Source organism: Manacus candei, unplaced genomic scaffold (genome assembly GCF_025592945.1).
Source record: "Manacus candei isolate 608988 ecotype Guabito, Panama unplaced genomic scaffold, ASM2559294v1 h1tg000003l, whole genome shotgun sequence".
NCBI classification, from domain to species: Eukaryota; Metazoa; Chordata; class Aves; order Passeriformes; family Pipridae; genus Manacus; species Manacus candei.
This window is the reverse complement of record NW_026138051.1, coordinates 15,785,711-15,803,194: the sequence shown is the minus strand read 5'-3', so window position 1 is coordinate 15,803,194 and position 17,484 is coordinate 15,785,711. Positions and strand designations below refer to the sequence as shown.

Here is a 17,484-nt window from a genome sequence, read left to right as displayed (position 1 = left end):
GCCAATGTCAGCAGTTCCCCATACAGATATTGATCATCTGGCTACAATTAATACTGTACAATTCTCTAGTTATGGTTTTAGCTTTATAGTTGACTTTAAGACTGAGATTAGTCAGGAATGCTGTTTTCTGCCAGATCTCCCATGGCACTACCAGGGGCCTGAGGATGATCTTTATCAAGGCCCTGGTTCTCCTTTCCATGGGTAAAAGAGAGAAGATGACACCCCCCTTCTCAGTGCATCTCATCTTTCGTATTTACCCACCTAACTCAGCGTGTCAATGGCCTTACACCTGGCTTCTGTCTTGGGCAGAGGTTCTTGATATTTCAGTTATTCTGCTTCAAAATGAACCCAGCTGCTGCTCCATTTTCACCCCCAAAATTACCACTTTATTCCCTGGGATTTCACTCTCTGCACCCTCAGTATTCTCAGATTCAGATTCTCTTCCACTGCACACAGACAGTTCACCTACAGAAATAAATGCCACTTCCTTTTAATGTTAGAAGATATACCTAAAACTGAATCTTTGACACATTCAGGAGACTTCCTCCATCCGTGAGGAGTGTCAGTGTCTCGAGCTAGAACTGGGCCTTTGAGTATTGAACATAAACAAATTTTTTAGTGTCTCGGTCATCTATTAATAGTGCCTTAACAGCCTTTCTTACAATGTATTTACATTTCAGCAACAATTCAGAAACGCTTGAAGAAAGAAAAGAAGGCAAAGAGAAAATTGCAAGAAGCTTTGGAATTTGAATCTAAGAGGAGAGAACAAGTGGAACAGGCGCTTAAACAGGCCACATCAGGTGACGGTCTCAGGATGTTAAATGGTAATGTCTTAGTTGGCCTTTCACAGTCAGCTTAAAATGATGTTTAATTGAGTGGAGAAAAAAAAATAAGATGATGCACAGAGCAAATTCCAGAATGAAACCTCACAATTCTTTCCTGAAATAATAAAAAATCTATTTCAGGCCATGTGCTCTGGGTCATGAATTAAAAAAAATTAATAAGTCTGCAAGTAGAGAAACAGACAGAGCAGTTTACACAGAGATGACAAGAAATGCTGAATATATTACAGAGAAATCTGTTACAGTGCCAGCTAAGACAATGTGAAATTTGGTTCCTATAAGGTTCTCTGAACTCTTCTCTCCCAGCAGATTCATTTTTAGAACTGCTGAGCTTCATTTTAAAAGCCATTTGGCTGAAGTTTGCTCAGCCTCAGGACCTATTAAGTTTGTTAAATATGTATCAGCTTTCAGAGCTGACTGGGTTTTGAATACTTCCCAAATATTCTTTTGAGACAAAAGCAAATCAGTTCATCAGTGCTTATGTTCTAAATACTGGGAGGATTTGCCTCTCCTGCTTCAGATGGTTCTGGCCAAAGTTTAGAGCTTTGCTTTGAATCTTTAAGACTGAACCTAGTTGAGTTTTAATTAATTTCAGGTTCTGTATCTAAGGTTTATTCTGTGCATCCCTACCCTAAAGTCTCTGCAGAGGCTCAGGAATCAGAGAGATGTTCAGGCTGTGCTGTGTTTGTGTGTCCTGTGGTCTGTCTGTTAATTTGTGCTGCCTGATTTGGGCACTGCTAGAGCCTGCAACCAAAAACTGCCCGGACTGCTGAGTGAAAATGCTGACTGTAGTTTGTGTGGAGTTCTCAGCTGTGAGGGCTGCCCAGACTGTTCTTTAGAGTCAGGGCAAGGCTGTCTCTGTGAGCTGGCACCTCACTCCGTGGTGGGCTGTAAGCTGTGATTTATCTGGAGCACCCAAGAGACATAAACTCAGTGAGTAGGAGAGCAGGATCTCTCAGAGCCATCCTCATCTGCTGGGGTTTCCAGCCCAGCACATCACAGTGAGCAGGGCCTGGCTGGTGTTCCTGGAGCCCTGACAGTGCCTGGGGCTGGTCCAGGTGTGGATTTACAGCTGCAGTCACACCATGATGGGGGACAGGGACCCAGGGCAGAGTGGGTGGACAGAGCCAGCAGAAATCTTTTCTTCCTCTGGGTCAGACAAATGCCCACATTGGATCCACAGTCAGAGCCAGCACCTTGAGATGAATGTCAGAAATCAGCCAAAATCCTGGTGTACTGTAAGGTCATTCACCCAGGTTGTGCCACAGCAGGGAAGCACCTGCTGCTCACACAGCAGTCAGGAGCACCCAGCAGTTCTGGAGCCACAAATCCAGGGATGCCAACGTGCCATCAGTGTGATTAACACACCTTTACATCTGCTGGTGTGGGCCTGGCTGTAACAGTTTGATTTGCAGGCACACTCAGGTAGTCATATATGTGTTAGTGCCTGCAAGAGGCTGATATTTACATGCTAATCTGATTGCACATGCAAATCAGGTAGCTCATTAGCATCTTAATCCACAATTTAATTGCAGGTACAATTTTATGACAACAAAATGTGAAGGGCTATTCTGAGTATTTTTGATTTAACTCTGACGGTCTGTCTCATTTAACAGATGCTGTTATTAGTTACAGGTGACTGTCATTTTTTGTATATACAACATGAACTCTGAAGGGTTTGAAAAGAAAGAACCTTTTCAGACTGATAGATCAGTGCCCTGGGCTTGCCTTCAAAACAGGAATCTGAGTAAGGGAAACCCTATGGAATAGCAGTCACTTGCAATTTTATAAGAAAAAAATGTATATATGTGAAAATATTACTTTTTAATCATATATCTTTACAGAGCTATATATGCATACGTGGCCTATATTTCATTTACTCATATATTAAGATATTACCCTTCTGTGTAAGGACTTTGCAGGATTGTCTTGCTTGACACAGAGCTCTGGTACTGTGGGGTGACCAGCAAAATGTCACCTGTGACAGATACTGACACTCCAACTAAAGGGATCTGCAAAAGCAACAGTGCAGTTATTCCCTATTTGAGAAAGTCCAGGACAGGCTTTTGCACAGAAAACCTCCCAAACTGTACACACAGTTCCCTTTCAGGTGTGGGTTTTTCCTTGCTGTGATTTCTAAGTGCTGTATTATAAGGGAAGCAGATGTTTCTCCAGGATTTGAGGTGCCGTGGATTCAAATCACATACCCTTCATGCTAATCCTTGTTGGCACAAGGTGGATAATGGCATCTGTTATCATAACACCCTGGGGTGTTGGAGCCCCCGCCCCCGCCCCAAGGACTGTGCAGACAGAAGTATTGTCAATATGGAATTAAATAGTTCCAATGTGAGTATCGTTAGGAGACTCCTTCTCAACTCAGAAGAAAGGGCACAGTCCTCTTTGGAAAGCTCTTCTTAGAAATCAGGAAATATTTCACACAATATGACAGATGTGGTTTGGGTTTGGGTGGTAACACGTGCTTACACAGACTGAGCTGAGGTTTTAAATGCAATTTGCACAGCCCTTATCTGTAACATGCACTCACACAAACTGATACACACACATACACAAAACTGTTGCCTGGCACTGAATGTATTCTTAAATTTTTTAATTTGAAGGTATTTGGCTGTACAGGAGAGTCAATGTATTTTAATATTAAGCAGTTTAATTTTGACTTTTATTTTTCATATGTCAGATGCCCTCATTCTCCAAGAGGCTTTTACAGACATATTAATGCCACGTGTTGGTTATTATCTGATCGTCAGACAAATGTGAAGCACTTTAAAAATAATTCACTGTGAGACCAGCAATGTTTGCACATTTTGGAGACAATTTACTACTGAAAATTCTATGAGGACCAAATGTTTTATGCAAGACCGTGTAACTTGGAGATCACCCTAGTTTGCTATAAATATTTTTCTAAAGATGCATGAGAGAGGGGCAAAGGGGAATGCATTAATCTTCAGTCTCACATCTTTCAGATGCTGGAATCCCAGATATGGAAATAGAACACAACGGAACCCAACATGACAGTGCAGCAATGCAAGGTGCAGTATGTACCACAGCCCCTCACCTACTTGGTTGTTGTGAGCCACAGTAAAAATTAAATGTGTTGCAGAATCGTTTTTGTATCTGTTTTTCTGCTTTAAGATAAATGTGAATTATACAACTTCAGTTTGCTTTCCTGTTTGATGTAGAAAACTGTGTAAGATCAGTACTTACCAAGACCAGAAATCAACTTTGTTTAAGTACAGGTGTGAGAACCTCATATTTATCTACCAGATACATGCTCTTAGTTCAAAAGGGGGGTTACATTTGATGTGTCTTTTTAAAATACTTCACCTGATCCTGCCTATCAAGATCACAAGTGTTTTCAGAAAATACATGAAATGTAGGTGAAGAAAGAAAGCCATGTTCACTTTCTAAGTTAACCAGTGCTCCTTTTTCCTCGCTGTTCAGCACCAACATGCACTGTCTGAGTGCTTCCCAAAGAGTAATACATGTGTCGTGGTGTAAGGAGTTGTCTCATCATCCTTTGGGGGAGCTGAGCTATCAGAGTCCTAAGGGATTTTCCCAGTACCATTGGAAGCCTGTTTGAGCCACACAGTCACCTGTGATAAAATTTGGTCTGAGCAATTACTGAAATTCTGTAACTTTGGAGAAAGTCCAGTTTGTAGAGTTGCTTTTCTGTAAAACCAGCCTTTTTCTCCCTTCAGTCCTGTGCCATATTCATTCCAGACCATTCAGTTCTGTGCTGGCTGCTACCTCTTTCAGTATATCTGCTTGTTCTAAGAGCAGTTCCACCCTTTTTACGGCATCATGTAATGGCAATGTGCAAAAATACCGTGTGCTGAGGTAACTAAAGACAGTCCCTTCTGTGCAGACAGAAGAAGGGCTGCAGTGCAGTTACAGACACAGACCTCATTTGAGCATTTCTCAACTGGTGAAGGCTTGACTTCACATACCTCTGGTGTGCATCTGTCGTCCATCTGTCATCCGTACAGGAAAGCTTTCAAATATTTTTACTGTTGTCTCTTTTTTTGTGATTTTAGGTTCATATGCTCTGTATTACAGAGAAGGAGAATCACAGCTTTATTGTAAAGCCTATATATACATATAACATATGTGTGTGTATATATATATATATGTACACAGATGATTAGAGTTGTGCTCTAAATTTTGCAATTGGAAAATTGCTGCTGCCAGAGATAGTCTAAATGTTGGATAAGCAGTTGGGACACATGTGTTTAAATTTGACAGGCAAAATGTTCCTGTTTCTGCTCTATTCATGATACCTGCTGGAATGAGTGCTCAGTACTCTTCCAAAACAATTCTGAGAGTCAAAGGTACATCTGGGCAGACTCTTGTAAAGAAAAGAAAGGTAATTTCAGTTTTCAGTTGAAGAAAAAAAATTACACTTGGCTCAAATGTGTCTTCACATCAAAAATGATTAAAAATACTGTGAGGAAAGTGATGCATAGCCAATTCCAACAACCATTTACTTAAAGGAATTAAGAGAACTCTCTTATATTACCTTTAGTAGTTTATTAATACACAGAAAAATGTTGTGATTTTACCATTTTTATTTCAGGTTGTTTTGGGGGATTTCCCCCCCCCTTTTCTTTTAATCTGATCCCAACAACATCATTCTTTAGTTGTAACAGGCTTTGGCTCATGAAGTGTTTGTTCAGGTTAAAAGCCTGGCCAAAGGGACAGCTGTGTATCCACAGTGTTCAGTGTCTGTGGGCTCAGTGCATGACCTGTGCAGTGGGAGCTGCAGCCCTGTCCCATGGCCCTCCATAGCAAAGCCTCCCTTCCCTTCCTTTCCCACCATTGGGACTGGCAGCTCCAGTGGTCTGAGCTCTCTGCTCATATGGAAACATGGGGAGCAGCTGAGCCAGTTGGTCACTACACATCTCAGCTGATAAAAGGGTTTCTGAAGAGCTCTCGGTAGAGCTTGTTTAGATTTCAAAGTGTTTCTGTCCTGTAGCACCGTCTCTTTCATTTTTTTTTTAATGCTGATACTGTAATAACTTTTTATTCTCTTTCCCTTTGATTCCCATTTGTGTTCCTGACAGCTACTATTGCACTGCCAGCTTTAACAATTCGAGCACACTCCCTCCTTGCCCCTTCATTTGCCACCTTTGTTTTTCGGGCCCTGGGAGGAGGAAGGGTCAAAACACATGTCCCTAATACAAAGCTGCTTCCAAGCTTCCAAAATCTCTCTCTACTGCACAGAAAAAGGCTTTAGCATCAATGCAGACCTTTCTTTTTCTGTTGTCAATAGCTCTGCTGGACAGAAATCTGTCATTCACACGGTGCCTTTCCTTTGAAATTCAATTAGTTCCACTGCCAGTATCTCCTTAAGACGGTTTAAAGGAAAATTACAGAACTACTGCACAGCCACCTTTCACAGTGATTAAGTCATATCATATTTTATGCTCATTTCTTAAAATGATTTTATTAACACAAGCTGTTCATGTACTGCATTTCTGATCTGCATTATAAATCTTTTCCATTTAGTTGACTCATTTTCTCTCTGCTTTGTATATTAATTGAACGGAAATTTCACGCAGATGAGACTTGAAACTTTTCTGTACTTTACAGTCTGATACCTCCATCCCCTATGTACTGAATCTTCTAGTTCAGAGCCTGATCTGGGAGGTTTTTAGCTGACAGAACAGCAGTAGTTGCAGTGGTCATGAAACTCCTGCAGAGTAGGAGCGGGTGATGAGCACACAGACACCCTCCTGCTCCCCTTTGCATCGCTCACTCGTGGGCCAGCACGATAGTACATCAAGCATTTTATCAACCAGTCTCCCTTTCACATAAAATAAACATACTGGATGTCATTAAGTGCACCTTCAGATCAATGATTTTTGCAAATGACATTCAAGTACCATTCGAGTAGTGCATTTTTGCTGATAAAAGCAAATTAAATTAGCACAACTACAAGTGTGCTGATAAAAACTAAAACCGAACAGCAGCACCATTAGCTAACAAAGTAATATTTTCTCTTTACTGCTTTCTGCCATTTAGTTATTATCCTATTGGAAATCTAATTATAATCCTTTTACTCCCTAGTCAAACTTCACAGTTTTTGCAAGCTTAGCACTGACAAGTGATTTCATTACATTTGATTGCCCGCGCCCAGATTGACTTAACTTCACTCCGAGACCTAAAAGCCCTCTCAGTTTCTCAGATTCCCTGTTTGCACATTACAGCAACAGCTCCTTTAATTAATTAGCATGAACAGCAGTAACATGAACTGCTGAACAGAAAATAACATCATTTTATGATCGCAGGGAGACTTCTCCTTTTGCATGTTTATACCTTAGTTAACTTTTGTATTACGATATTTCATTGTTAGGGGATATTGGAACAATCAGCAGAGCAATGTTAGCTTAAAATCTTAAAAATTAGATGTTACTGTAATACTTGATGATAACAATTTACAAAAAAATAAAATCCTCTGCATTTTCAAGAAGGAGGCAGCAGCACAGGCAGACAGGTGAGGTGAGAACATGGTTCACTTCACTGTACCTACAACAGGAGACGACTCAGGGCAGGTGCTGCTGTTGCTTTTTTTTGTGAAATAATCTGGCAGAGATTTGGCACAAAACCTCTCAGTTACTAAAAAGTGAGTAACTTTTTATTTTTGGATTTTTGGAACTTATTTGGGGTTTTATAATGAAGAAAACTGTGCCATATTTTTTCAGTATTCTAATCCAACCACTCAGTTTATAAATCCAATCTTCTTCGTTTGAGTCTTGGGCCTTTTCTTCTTCCTCCTGCCCAAGCTGGGCTCTGTCCCTGGTGCATGTCCTGCTCTGGATGCTCTGTGTTATTAAACTCTTGGTAGTTACCTTGTGCAGTGTTTCTAGAAGAACTCTTCTCAAGATCCTATGCAGCTACCAGACTGTGACACCCGTGCACACAGCAGCCAGTGTGGCTGAGAGCTGCTCTTCTGCTCCCCAAGAGCAAGGCCCTGTTCAGTGAGGAGCCATGAGGTGCCTGCCCTGGCTGAGTCATTTTAGTCTCAGTGCTGTTTTTCCTTTTGGCACACAGTGTTTTTCTGGGTGTCTCTCTCTGTGTAAGCCTGTACACACAAACATACGAGGGAGGAGGGTGCTGAGATTTTGTGATTTACATGAAACAGAAGGTGGGTAAAGGTTTCCCCAGGAGACCACTGAGCATGGAGATCTGGACCTGTCTGTCCTTACAAAGGGCTAAAACATTTATTCAGTAATTCAGTGTCTGTAGGCTTGAATATTTCCTAAGCAGGAACCACTAACCACTGTTACCTCCCTGTCTGCTCAAACTGACTGTGGCAATCCAGCATCTGCATGGTCTGTGCTCAGTGAGCTTATCCTTGGCTGTTGTTACTTACTGGAAATCCTGTTTTTAGTACAAATGTTTTCAACTCTATTAATGTTTATGTGGAAATATTTGACAGGGTAGTCCTAAGCACAGAATAAGTGAGGAAGAAAGCTTAAACCCAGCAGGTCTGTGAGTGAGCTGCACTGGAGGGTCAGGCAGGCGTGCTCCTGCCTGTAGGGAGATGTCCAGGCAGCACTGGACATCAGAGTGCACATCAGCAGGTGGAAAGAGGCCATAGGGAAGTGTGAGGGGTTAAAAGAAAGCAAACCAACCTTGGTTAGTACTCCTGCAGAAGCACCATTTATTGTCCAGGTTCTTCCATGGGTCTGGAGGAAGCCATGCCCTGCTCAACGTGTGTTACTTTTGGATGCTCAGTTTGGACAATACCTGCAGATAAAAGGAAGGGAGAAGTTCTACTGGACAACTAATAAGCAGGCAAAGAAGTCAGTTTTCCTGTTGTCATTCAGCTGAGTGACCAGCCCAAATCCATGAGAGCTGGCTGCAAGCCAGGTCTTTTTTTTATCGTGGTAGTGAAGGGATCCTTTGCTGTGGCCCTTACCCACTAGCAGAGGCCTGGATGCAGCCTCCTTCCAGGCAGGCAGGACTCCTGTCTGCTAAGAGGGTTAGGGAAGGAGGGTTTTCTGAGGGCTGTGATCCACAGTAGAACCAAACTGTTCTCTCAATTTTTCTTTTTCTTTCTGCAAAATGAGAGACTGGTTCAAACTAATTAGCCCCAGCTTTGCAAGTTAATTTATTGTTATTTCCCACGTGTTGCTGCATCCAGAGCTGGGCTTGGTTCTGATCTAACTGAGGTGCTGTTCACACAGCCTGGCAAGGGTGAAGAGATCAACTCCTGTCCTGTAGGATACTTGTGGTGTCCTGTCAGAGTCTTGGATCCAGCCCCTCCAGCAGGAGTTGTGCAAAGGCTCTGAGAATGCATTGTCTGGCACAGGGCTGCCTTCTCCCCTTCTCTGGCTACAGAAACTGCCAGGTCCCAGCTCCACCTGCCCTGTTTTCAAGCTCTCTCCCACCTCCTCCTCCAGCTCAGTTGGCAAAGTGGCATTTCCAGTTTGTTATTTCATTTCTACGACCTGTAGTGCTGGGGTGTATTTTATAAACAGTTACTGATACAACACATTTATCCTGGTTTTCTCATTACGAAGCAGATCCCAAATTTCCTCCCTTCACCAGTTTACTGTGTGCCACAGTTACCTGGCAATCCCAGGGTGTAGCTGTGGTGCATTGCTCCCCAACCTGGACTGGGTTTGCACACCAGCATTGCCAGGGCACACTGGGAGGGTACACAGTTTTGGTTTTAATGTAGTTTTATTGAAATGCAGCCAAATTCTCAACTTAAAATAGAGGTCTTATAACCAGAGCCTCAAAAAGGATTCAGAAAATTAGGAGATGTTGAATAGGCTGAAAAAAGAAAACAAAATAAACGTGAATAAATATGCAGGTGATGATTATTGCCTTTGGATTTGTCTGTTATACACACATTAAAGCCTTGAACGATGATATTGTGGCTAAAAAGAGTGCAAGAGCTGAATATACCCTGGACTAACAACTCAGGGAAGAGGACGCCATCCTGAGGGAAAATTCCAGTAATTATTAACACAGGCTCTGGCTCACCAAGGAACTCTGAGATCTTTACTTGTCTTACACATTGTGAAGGGGAAAAAAATCCCTTCTAAATGTCTTGCTTATTAAGCCAGTCATGCATTGCTCTGTAGGCTGTAAAGCAGTGTAACATGCACAGGGGGCTCATAAGCATATTTAGTGTTAGGGAATATCATTTATACAGTTTTTATATTGTCAGTATTACCCCTGGAGAATGAGATTAGGCTTTAAACTACTGTAAATCTACGCTTTTGCTCACCTTTGTATAATTTCGGTTTTTAATAGAATGAAGCCCACATAAATGAATATTTGATTAAGGGATAAACCTTATAAAAGAATACATTTATTGCACACAGATTTATTCAAATCTTTGCTATATAATACAGTAAAATGCTATAAAATGGTCTGTAGCTTGCAGTCAGCTACACTGAGGAGATGGTGAATATTCTCCAGAAAAGATTAATTTGACAACATCACATTGTCTTTCCTGTGTAAGTGGGGGCACAGCTGCTCCCAACACGTTAATTCCTCAGAGGTGGTTGCTGTGTGACGTGAGTTCAGTTTATTGCACAGCAACAAAAAAGTGTTTTAATTTCTGGAGAATAATTGAGAGCGTTGTAAAAAAGGAAATATTTAACTGTGCACTTTCTGTTCACTGATCACTGACATCCCCTGGGTGGCTGCACTGGGCTTGAGCTGTGGCATTTACTTTGTCTCTTACAGGTATTCCAGATACCTCTGTTGAACTTTCCTAGAGAATTGAAGGAAATTGGAAGGATATATGGAAACCTGTTCTGAAATTTAGTCAGTCTTTCAGCACTCAGTACCCTCAGTGTCCACCTCTTACCTTAGCTAGAAAAATATTTTTTAAAATATAACAGAAATATCAAGAACAGCCTGCACTGGGAAGGTGTCGAGTGCAGCTTCTTAATGATCACAAGGAGAGAAATTAAAAACAAACCCCACAGTATCCAATACTTGCATTTCTGCTCACCCCCTCCCCAGGCTTCAGTATTTCCCCCACTAAGTTTAAGACAATAATTTTCATCAGCCAAAGAGTTAAAACAAATTAATTTGAGTGAGTTCTTTGGAGGTTCCCATGCTCCCAAATGTTCCTCTGGAGCTGTTATGTCCCTGGCTCTTCCGATCTTTATTTGTGCTTACGTCCAAAATACGTATTAAATCATCTTGGTTTGGAGAGTCTGAGCCTCCTTAAAACCACGAAACATTCAATTACTAATTAGCTGTTTCCTGTTCCTAATGAAGTGAACATGTCGGATTTGGATTAAAATTCAGCTACTGCTCTCCTCTGTTTATGGTTCCAGATGTTTTTGTTTTATCTAGGAGGTTACTTTGACAGCTACTGCTAAATGATAAATCACTCATATTATAGCTGAAATGCATTTTGAAATTGAAATGTGGCAAACTTGGAGATTGCTCCGAGGATCAGTGTCAGTTAGCAGGTCAATACTTCCTCGATCCTTAGGAGTGTTCAGTATTGGCATATGTAAAACAGTAATGGGAGAGATGTCAACATTATACAAAATGCTTCTCCATATTATCATTTTGCTATCATCTTCCAGATCAGTACTTGCAGATTTAGCTGGGTGGATTCATGATTCATTGTATAATGAACAGGAATATGGATTCTTGTTAGCTTCAGTTTCTGTGGGCATTTCAATATTTATTTTTTTCTCTGGGCTTGAAGTTGCTTAATGTGAAAAATCACAGTTGATAGGTAATATAAGTAGGAATATATTTATGAAGGAAATAAGTGTTTTTCTACTTCATTCTCTAAATAAAGAAATAGAATTTTAAACGAAACGTGGTGGTTTGTGAATGAAAGAACAGTTTTCTAAGAACAGATCTCGATTTACATTTTCTTAAAGCACTGCAGTTTTGGTTTAACACCCTGTTCCCTGGCAGGTTCTGTGCATCTGATAAGGGTCTGTTGTGAAGCTGGTGCCATGTTACTCGCTCTGTCCTAGGGAGGAAGGCAATCCAACACGGGCTGCCTTCTGGAAAAAAAAGGAGGAAAATGAGTGTTCAGTTAAAAGCAAAAGCCATAAAGGAAGAAAATCCAAATCGAGGTATTTAGAGCCTGCAGTCAGCAGCTGCTGACTGGAAAACACCATGAAAAGCAGGGCTGGTGGGTCCTGGGCCCAGCTCAGTACCCACACCTGCACCTGAGCTGGGAGGTGACCAATGCCCCGAGGCAACTCATTTCTCTGCCAAACATTCATTTCTTGAGGGCTTGGCTGGGTTTTTATCACCCAGTGCCTCCTTTTCCTGTATAAAACATGCTCACATGATGGAGAGTTTATATCATTTATAGATCTGTTCATCTGGCTTGAACTAAAAAGAGGTCCACAAACGAGTGAGGAAGCCACCAAAGTGTCAGTTAATTATAAAATGTTTTAACTGTGTCATTTTTTTTCCCCTCCAGAAAACAGAACATACATCAAACCGACCATCATGTACTGAAGGAACCACCTACTGTTGAAAAATGTATAATGACCACTATCTGAAGACTATATAGTTCCTGAGAAATGTCCCTTCCAACCTTTGATGCCTTCAGTACTGTGTGAGGAACAGGATTTGTAGCATGAAACTTGAAGGACAATTCCAAGCAATTTACTGTTGCTGCATTGAAAAACTGCCGTATTAAGACATCCTGAGACTTTTTACAAGCTTACCATACCAAACCAAGCCTGTTACAACAGATCATTTTTAGGTCCCCGGAGATAGAAAGGAGTTTTAGTATTTTTAAGCACATACAGGAATTATTCCCCCTCCCCAGCCCATCCCAAAAAGAACTTTTTTTTTTTTTCCTTAGGAGGTGGCTATTACTGGATAGCAAAGGCACAATGATTTTAAGCCACACCGGTCCTGCACTGGCTGTACATCAAACAAGTCCAGTTTATCACTGAAACTGTTCAACATGGAGCTGTTTCGATTGTGTTTATAAATTAAGCTTTGTTTACTGAAGCAGATACTCGATATATATTACGTTTTAAAAAGAAATGTGTGTACATTTTTTAAAAGAACGATGTAAAAATTGTCCTTTCATTAGATGACCAATTCAAAAGTGTGAGCTAAACCCTAATAGCTGACGTAATATGAGGATTATAATTGATGCTTTTTTTTTTTAATGCTCAGTTCAGCTTGGCTTTTGGTCTTTTAAGATGGAAAAATGAATATGCAGTAGAGTGTTAGATAATGGAAACTTTTAAGTATGGTTTCTCTGTTGTACCATATTAAGTTAAAGTACACATTCTTTGTTAAAAATGTTCTTGCTAAAAATACAGTATTAAAAAGTTTTTTGTTTGACTTTGGAAATCTTTTAAGATTTTTTTTGTTTTTGGACTGTGAATTCCCATAGTAACTGTACTAATGCAAACCAGTATTTTGCACTATTAAAAATACTTGAAGAAATGACTTAATAAAGAGGGTGGGTTGGTATTAAACATTTTCCTAATTATTGTATGTTCCAAATTCTGACCTTTGCAACTGAAACATTCCCTTCTCAAAACATGGGACTGAAAGGTGATTTGAGTCAGGTGGAATTTAAGTGATCACCTGTTCCCTCTTTACTTTCATTCCTGGGTCAAAGGCACAATGCTTATTTACTTAAAAACTCCATGTTTACACACACATGCCCTGAATTAAATCACTGTCACTTAAAAACAAAAAGGACCTTTAAATAGAGTGATAGGGAATCTATTCCCTGTGATTATGTTTATTCCTGTCTACATCTATATGTATAATTTTCAAAATTTCTTTTATTTTTGGCACTACATTTTTTTCTCATTAGCAGACTTCTGCAGTGAGACTGTGCTCTGTGACACAGCAGAATAGAATCACCTGATTTTTTTTTTTGTTCCTAAAAGAAATCTTTTAGCTTAATTAGTGTCAGTTCAAGAAAATATTAGCCTCTGTTTTACTAGTGATAAAAGGACTTATCAGAATATTCTTTCAGTGTACAGAATTGGTTTGTTCCCTAGTAATTTTATAGCAGGTGTTCTAATAACTGCATTAATCATGCTGCCATTGATCAAACAATTAAAACTTGAATAATGCTAAGAAACAGGAGGATTAAGAATTGTGAGTCCTCCTGACCCTTAATAAAAGCTTGTGTGTGACTAAAACACTGCAGCACCCGAACTTGAACTCCACCTTTGAATATATATTAATTTTAGTTTCAATTCCATTGTGATTCTCTGAAGTGAGGGTTGGACCTTATGTCTAAATCTTACTTTTTAAAAAGGAGTTGAAACAGTCGTTGGGATGCTGCAGCATTTCTGACTGCTGGTGCTGGTAGTGCTCCTGAGAAGGGAGATTTTTGCTGAGTTATCCAGTATCATGAGTTTAGGAAGACTTAAAGTAACTAAATAGTTCATTCTTTAAAATACCAGCATTTTTGCACTTTTCCTTAATCTCCATAAAGGCAGTTTGAGCACTTTTTTCCTCAGTGGCTGATGTACACATTACAGGAGGCAGCACTGAAAGCCTGTGTTGATTTCTGCTTTGCCCATCCCAGACTAGTTTTAAACATCAAAGTACTGACAAATGAGGTTTAGGAGACTCATGAACTTGAGAGACTGAACGTGTCCAGTCCTTACTAGGGGGCTCCTGATAAGTATTGGCAGACCAAAGCACTGAGCTTTTGGTGTCAGTTCAGCCTAAGGAGCACAGTCTGACGAGCACTTTCTGTGGAAGGAACATGTTAAAGCCATCCCGGGGTGGAGCAGGGCAGGAGGCACTTCAGCCTTCACCACCACACTCCTCCTCACCTGAGGCCATGAGCTGAACAGCCCCAGCTGCTGCAGTGCTGGTACCCAGGGAGGGACAGGAGCTCTGGGAGGGTTTGGCTTTTGGGTTTGTTTTTGGATGTGGAACAGAGGGACACTGACAGCCCATCTTCTGCAGGTGTGGGCTGCTGGGGGGGTGTTTGCAGCCTGGGGGGCACTGCCAAGGTCGGGGTGCAGCACCCACAGCCCCTCTGCATCTGCCTCTGACAGCTCTGGGTCCCTATAAAGCATCTCCTTGTGTGGGAATGGCCTTTGGAATGGCTCGGTGCCAGCAGAGCTGGTGGTGGCTGGACACAAGGTGATCTTGGCTAAACACAGGCAGGTTAATGGCCACTGTTGCAGCCCTGTTGTGAATCCTGTGTAATGCAAACTGCTGCCACAATAAACCCCAGCAGGATCGATAGTGACCAATCTCCACGTGAATCGTGGATCTATAGCAGTGCCCAGCGAGAACACTCTCCTTTGGAAATGCAGGCTGTGCATTAAAACCTGAGCTGCTCTAAGTAATTGCTACCTGCAAGTAAGTGGCCCATTAATAAATGTATTTATGGACGATTTTTGGTACCGTGACAAAATGTGGGCTAACCTGATTTGTTGCAAATTTCCCTCATGTCCTCAGCTGATCTCCACAACCACTCCTGTGCCTGTGCACAGACTGAGCCCTAAATACACACGGGACAATTCCCAGCCTGGTCTTGGATCTGTTACATTTGGCAACGATGCTGATGGAGACACTTCCCACTTTCCTGCTGCTGCTTCCAGCTGTGGTCCTGCAGCGTCCACCTGCACTGCTGTCCTTGCTGGGATGGGCTGAGGAGGGACAGAGACTGAAAGGAATTCACAGAGGGGGTTTTTTTAAGCCAGGTCATGTGCTCTCATAATTTTTAGCACATACTACAAATGTTTAGGCACTTTTAAAATCACTGTTAATAAACAGTTTGACTTTAGGTCTGTCTGCAAATAGGGATGTCTTTGATGAATTGAAGATGGGATGGAGGGGGAGGGGGGGAAAAGTATTTTTATAATGATGTATTTATAGATGGGTAATGATTTGCTACTGCTTTATATTTGTACATCAAAGAAATCAATTGAAATGAGCCAATTCAGTGCCAGCACAGCACAAATGCTGCAGCTTGCAGCCACCCTTGCCATTAGACCTGAACCTGTTCAGATCTTCTGTTGGAACAGAGCATCCTTTGCATGAATGTTTGGGTGTGGGAGTCTAAGGCAGGGAAAAAGTGCTTTTTGGAGCTCATTTTATTAAAATAAAGACTCTCATTATTCTGAGTTCCAGTTAAAAGTACAGTAAGGTTTTACTACATCTTCATTTTATGATTCTGTTGACATAAAGCAAATACAATGCCATATATTAAGATTTTCTTATGATAACTGATACTTTACAAATTGGATGCTTTATAATAGTTACACTCTTTTAAAAAGTATATTTGGCCTTGCATGTTTGAAAATGCATGCACAGCTTTTTCAAAAACTACACTGAAATGTGTATTCCCTGGGCAGCAGTGAATATCCTTTCACCATCTACCAGTTCTTTGGCTGTCTCCAAGAGGGGTTAGTTGTGGGAGGAAAAGAGAGTTTTGCTGTCTGAGATGTAATTTCTCACTTTTCAGAGCTCAAAGCTCCCCACAGGAATTCCCTGGCTGGTGTTTCTGCCACACGAGCTCCAAGAGCAACCCAGCTCTGACAACTCAGCTGGGACAGCACCTTGTTTAAGGTCATTATCTTTAAAACAACAATCTTACATGGGTTATAGATAGATAGACAGATAGACAGACATATGTACACACCTGCTGCTCCTGGTAACAGCAAGTGCCCAGTATTCTGGAATAAGTTTTGGCTGGTCAGAGGGAAGATGGAGATGAACCAGCCACAGAAGTGACACGTTCATATTGAACTATACAAAATCAGTCCAGCTCTAATTAATCATTGTGTGCCTCAGTCAGCCCATAGTGAGCCAGACATACTTATTTTTCACAGAAAAAAAGTCTAAAATAAGATAATGGAGGGAAACTCAGTGATTTTGAATTCTTGGGTGAAGACATGGTTTCATTATAACAAGGTTTGCCTCACAGCTCCCTCATAGTAAATATTGCAGTGCAATACACCTTATATTGAGGTTATTAAGAGTGTTTCTGCTGTAAAACAGCCTGATTTAAACACTGCATTAGCAGCTGAGTGTCACAGCATGTGGGTGTACCACAGCACCAGGGCACAGACGCCTTTGGGACAGTGCCAGAACTGTGGTAAAGAACTGTTTGGGGTCACAGTGCATTGCCCCCTGCCTTTGGAGGGCTGAATACAGCATGGAGTGCTCATTTTAGGATCTGGGCTTTGCCTGAAGCTTTAATCTTGTTACCCAAAGCCACATGCCCAAAATGAATTGCTCCCCCCTCCCACCAAAGTGGCCAAATAGAAAGGAAAAACCATTGGCATTAAATGAAACAAGATGAATGAGCTAAAAAGAGAGCAAAGAATAAACAGGAATGAAAAATAAGCCTGAATTTGCTCCAGTGCCAGTAGGATTTGGCATTTAACTTTAATCATATGTTTCATTCTATATCAGGAAGAAATACCTGTTTGCTGTTTCCCCTGACAATTCCTGCCATTAGCTGAAAGTCTGTTTATTCCCAGAGCTGTGCTGCCATCAGTTGATGATGCTGGGGCACTTACAGAGAGGTTTTGGCAGGAAAAATCCTTTATCATTTGGAACATAATTATGAAACATAATATTGTTCTTTGTACATCAGTCCAAGGCAATTCCATACAAATTGTTGCATTCTCTTCCTGGGTGTCAGCTGGGGCAGGGGGGGAAA

At 41.2% G+C, this 17,484-nt stretch overlaps 1 protein-coding gene across 3 annotated transcripts in view; it reads left to right on the top strand.

Annotated features, from left to right (window-relative positions):
- The window catches only part of DACH2 (dachshund family transcription factor 2), a 247,862-nt gene extending 234,681 nt beyond the window's left edge, over positions 1–13,181 (top strand). For 2 of the 3 annotated variants that reach the window (XM_051786236.1, XM_051786254.1), the window contains 3 exons: positions 681–824; positions 3,824–3,889; positions 12,289–13,181. In XM_051786236.1, the coding sequence (XP_051642196.1) occupies positions 681–824; positions 3,824–3,889; positions 12,289–12,326 (248 nt within the window). In that variant the 3' untranslated portion in view covers positions 12,327–13,181. The remainder of the gene's footprint in view (positions 1–680; positions 825–3,823; positions 3,890–12,288) is intronic. The other variant, XM_051786244.1, reaches the window with a different exon arrangement.
- Positions 13,182–17,484: the final 4,303 nt, after the last annotated feature.